General features: G+C 48.5%; 1 protein-coding gene across 1 annotated transcript; it reads right to left on the reverse strand.

The window, feature by feature from the left end:
* Nucleotides 1-665: 665 nt before the first annotated feature.
* On the reverse strand, nt 666-2598 carry TOMM34 (translocase of outer mitochondrial membrane 34; the record flags this gene model as incomplete). Its single annotated transcript, XM_009866564.1, has 4 exons — nt 666-764; nt 1244-1370; nt 2024-2168; nt 2438-2598. Coding segments are annotated over 4 exons (532 nt in total), but the record flags the coding sequence as incomplete, so codon positions are not given.
* Between the last annotated feature and the right edge of the window lie 455 nt (nt 2599-3053).

Genomic DNA, 3053 nt, shown 5'->3' on the forward strand with positions numbered 1-3053 from the left:
AGTGCACAGTGTAACAAGGCAGGCTCAACTTGCTGTTTTCTTAAATGTGCAGAATTAAAACTAAAAGAAAGCTGCTACTGCAAACATCTGCTCAGCCACACTAAGCAGCAGAAACTCAGCTGAGGGCCAGGAGGCATCAAGTGGGAGCGGGAACAAGCTCGGCCCTGTGCAAGTAACTGTGCCTCTGTTACAAGAATGGTACTAGTGGTGCTAGGGCAGCTGCAGCAGTTCCTGCAGCAACCTTACTTGATTAATAGCTGCACAAATGCAGCAAAATTGTCACCTGAATAAGGACACACACACACACACACACAAAAAAAAAGCTGTTTGCAGCTGTTCAGGAGGAGAATAGCCACTGCACATTCATCTTAGGCAACATAGAAAGAGCCAATAGTTACAGGCAAGTTGACTTCAACCAGAGAAACTAAACTATATGCCTCTCAGGGAGGGGCATTAAAACTTTGAACGATCTTAGAGCCAGATAACAGAGTTTGATACAGATTGTGTGTCCGAGCATTCATTGTGCTGGCACAGAACCTGTTACATCTCCGCAGCAGCAGAAGATAGATTTCAGTACCGACCCTGCATTAAGACTGGTCCCTGGAACAAGGGAAGAAGCTTTCTTCTGCAGTGGAAAACGAGGCTTTCCTTGTTGCTTGATTACCCTAGGCTCTCTTCAGTTCTTGCAGTAATCTCAGTGCAGCTGTGTTCTTTGGTTCAGTTTTCAACAAGTTCTTGATATCGGCAATACTTGATTTGTAATCCTACAAGGAGAATGTTTTTGAAGTTAGTGCATTCAAAATGCAGTCTAAGGCTGCAGAATTACTATCCAGCAACCGAGGCAAAGGCCTGTGACTGTAATTGCATAAGCACTGAGGTAGCTGTTCTACAACACACTTAAATCAGACAACTTCAGCACTTAAGTGGGTTCCAAGTCCAACACAAAAGCAATATGTCATCTAGTATTGCCTACAGAATCTCTCACCAGACAGAAGAAGATAAAGCTCATGTAGCTACTCACAGCATCTCTAGAAACAGGACCCAGAGCTGAGAAACTCCCGAGATGCAAACAGCAAATAGCTATGCAAAAGAAAATTCCCCCTCAGTCTATGCAGGTTCTTGGCTACCTGATTGCAGATGTTGTCTAGCACAGAAACAAGTTCTGAAGGGCATCTCTGGCCTTGATCACGCAGGAGCAGGCTTCTAGTCCTACCCTAAAACTGTTCAAAAACCCCCAACTTACCTTCAGTTCTTTAAACGCTTGAGCACGTCTGTAGAGTGCCTTGACGTTTTTAGGATCTAATCTCAGAGCTTCTGTGCAGTCCTGTACTGCGTCCTGGTATCGCTTCAGAGTCAGGTAGCAGAGAGCTCTGCAACACAGATCCCTGCTTAGAGACCCTTGGCTAAAGGCAGCACGTGTGCTGCAACGTAAGGAGCCGATCTCAGCCAACCCCAGTGCAGCACAAAGCTGGGCTCCAAAGCCACTCTTTATCCTTGTGACGTTATGTCATCTTACTTCCTGAGCTCAAGTTTGTTTCAGTTAAAAGGAGGGAAAAAAGGAAACAGTTTTTCAGTATGAAGAAAGGAGAGGATTTTTAAAGCAACCTACTCTAAAGCTAAACCGCTACGTTTCAAGGATGCGGGTTCCTATCTATATCAGTCCAAAATACACCCTGCTTGCTGCAGCTGCCTTAGAAGTCCTTTGAGTCTGTAAGTACAGCAGTCTGCAGTTCGGGGTTTGTGGGGCAGCAGACACTACTCAAAATACCACAGCCCTGGCAGACAAGCATTCAAGGGAGAAATCCCTTAGCAGCCCTAAGCTGAGCGTCTCCAAGGGCTTTTGCAGTACCTGATCAAAGAACATTATACAAACTACAGGGAAGACTGCACTTGGGGTGAACATGAGTGGATGTTTTTGTTTTATTCATTTGTTTGGGAGCAAACATTAGATAGCTCTGTCAGAAGTCCCACAGTGGCTTGTACAGAGGGCCAAGAAATAGCTGGGCAAAGAGTTTAGTAGTACCTGTTGGTGTAAGTCGCACAATCCTGGCTGAGCTTTAAACTCTCACTGTACTTCTCAACTGCTTTTTTATGGTTTCCTTTCTTTACAAGTTCATTTCCTTCTTCCTTCAGTTTTCGAGCTCTCTCTGTGCCAGCAGCAGCCTGGTCTAGAAACAGCGTGAAAGAATACAGAAGGCTATAAAACCGACAACATCAGCGCAGCCTCTCAGAAGGCAAATATCCCTGTGTCAAAGGTGAGACACAGAGACATCAAAGGGCCCAGAATCAACCAAAATAAGGCTGTGGCAGAACCAGGCCCAGGTTTCTCCAGGCCTCAGCCCCAGCCGCAGACACGCCAAGCAGGCATGGCAGCTGTCTTGTTCCTCACCCTTCTGAGCTACAGGGCTCTGTGCCCGGCTCATGGGCACGCTCTCACCTGGTTTTCCCCTTGGTGCAGTTGCAGCAGGAGCATTTGCCCCAGAGGCTCCAGCAGAAGGAACGCTCCACCTCATCTGGGCAGAAACGGGGACTGTGGGGATTGGCGGGAGCTTCTGGCGCCAGTTCACGCCATCCTTCTCCAGCAAGGCTTTAGTCATCCTGGAAGAGACGGCTCACCGTCCGGGTGACGGAAGAGACAGTCACCCTGTCTGCTGGCTGGATGGCCCATGCAGCAGCCAGTTGGGTCACTTCTTAACCTGGCTGGTGTATCAAGGACAGCATCTCTCTACTAACCCCTTTACATGCATCTAAATAAAGTTCCTTCTACAGACTGGGCATGAGAGAAAGGGCCTTCTTCATGTCAGCAGGCCTAAAAGCAGCCCAGGACAAGGGCTGGGCCCGTCAGTGCTCAGGCAAGCAAGAGGTGCGCACGTCGCTCCTCGGCGGGGAAGCGGTGAAGGGAAGCAGGCAGCGCCAGGAAGACACAAGTGCTGCAGCAGCCTGGAAGCGCAGTCAGCACAGGGAGGCTTAAAGGATGGGGCACCAGAACCCGTAGCTCATTATTTCCTTTAAGCCAAGCACCAGGCAAAGCAGAAACAGTCCCGGGGCACTCA

Source organism: Apaloderma vittatum, unplaced genomic scaffold (assembly GCF_000703405.1).
Source record: "Apaloderma vittatum isolate BGI_N311 unplaced genomic scaffold, ASM70340v1 scaffold6413, whole genome shotgun sequence".
In the NCBI taxonomy this organism is placed as follows: domain Eukaryota; kingdom Metazoa; phylum Chordata; class Aves; order Trogoniformes; family Trogonidae; genus Apaloderma; species Apaloderma vittatum.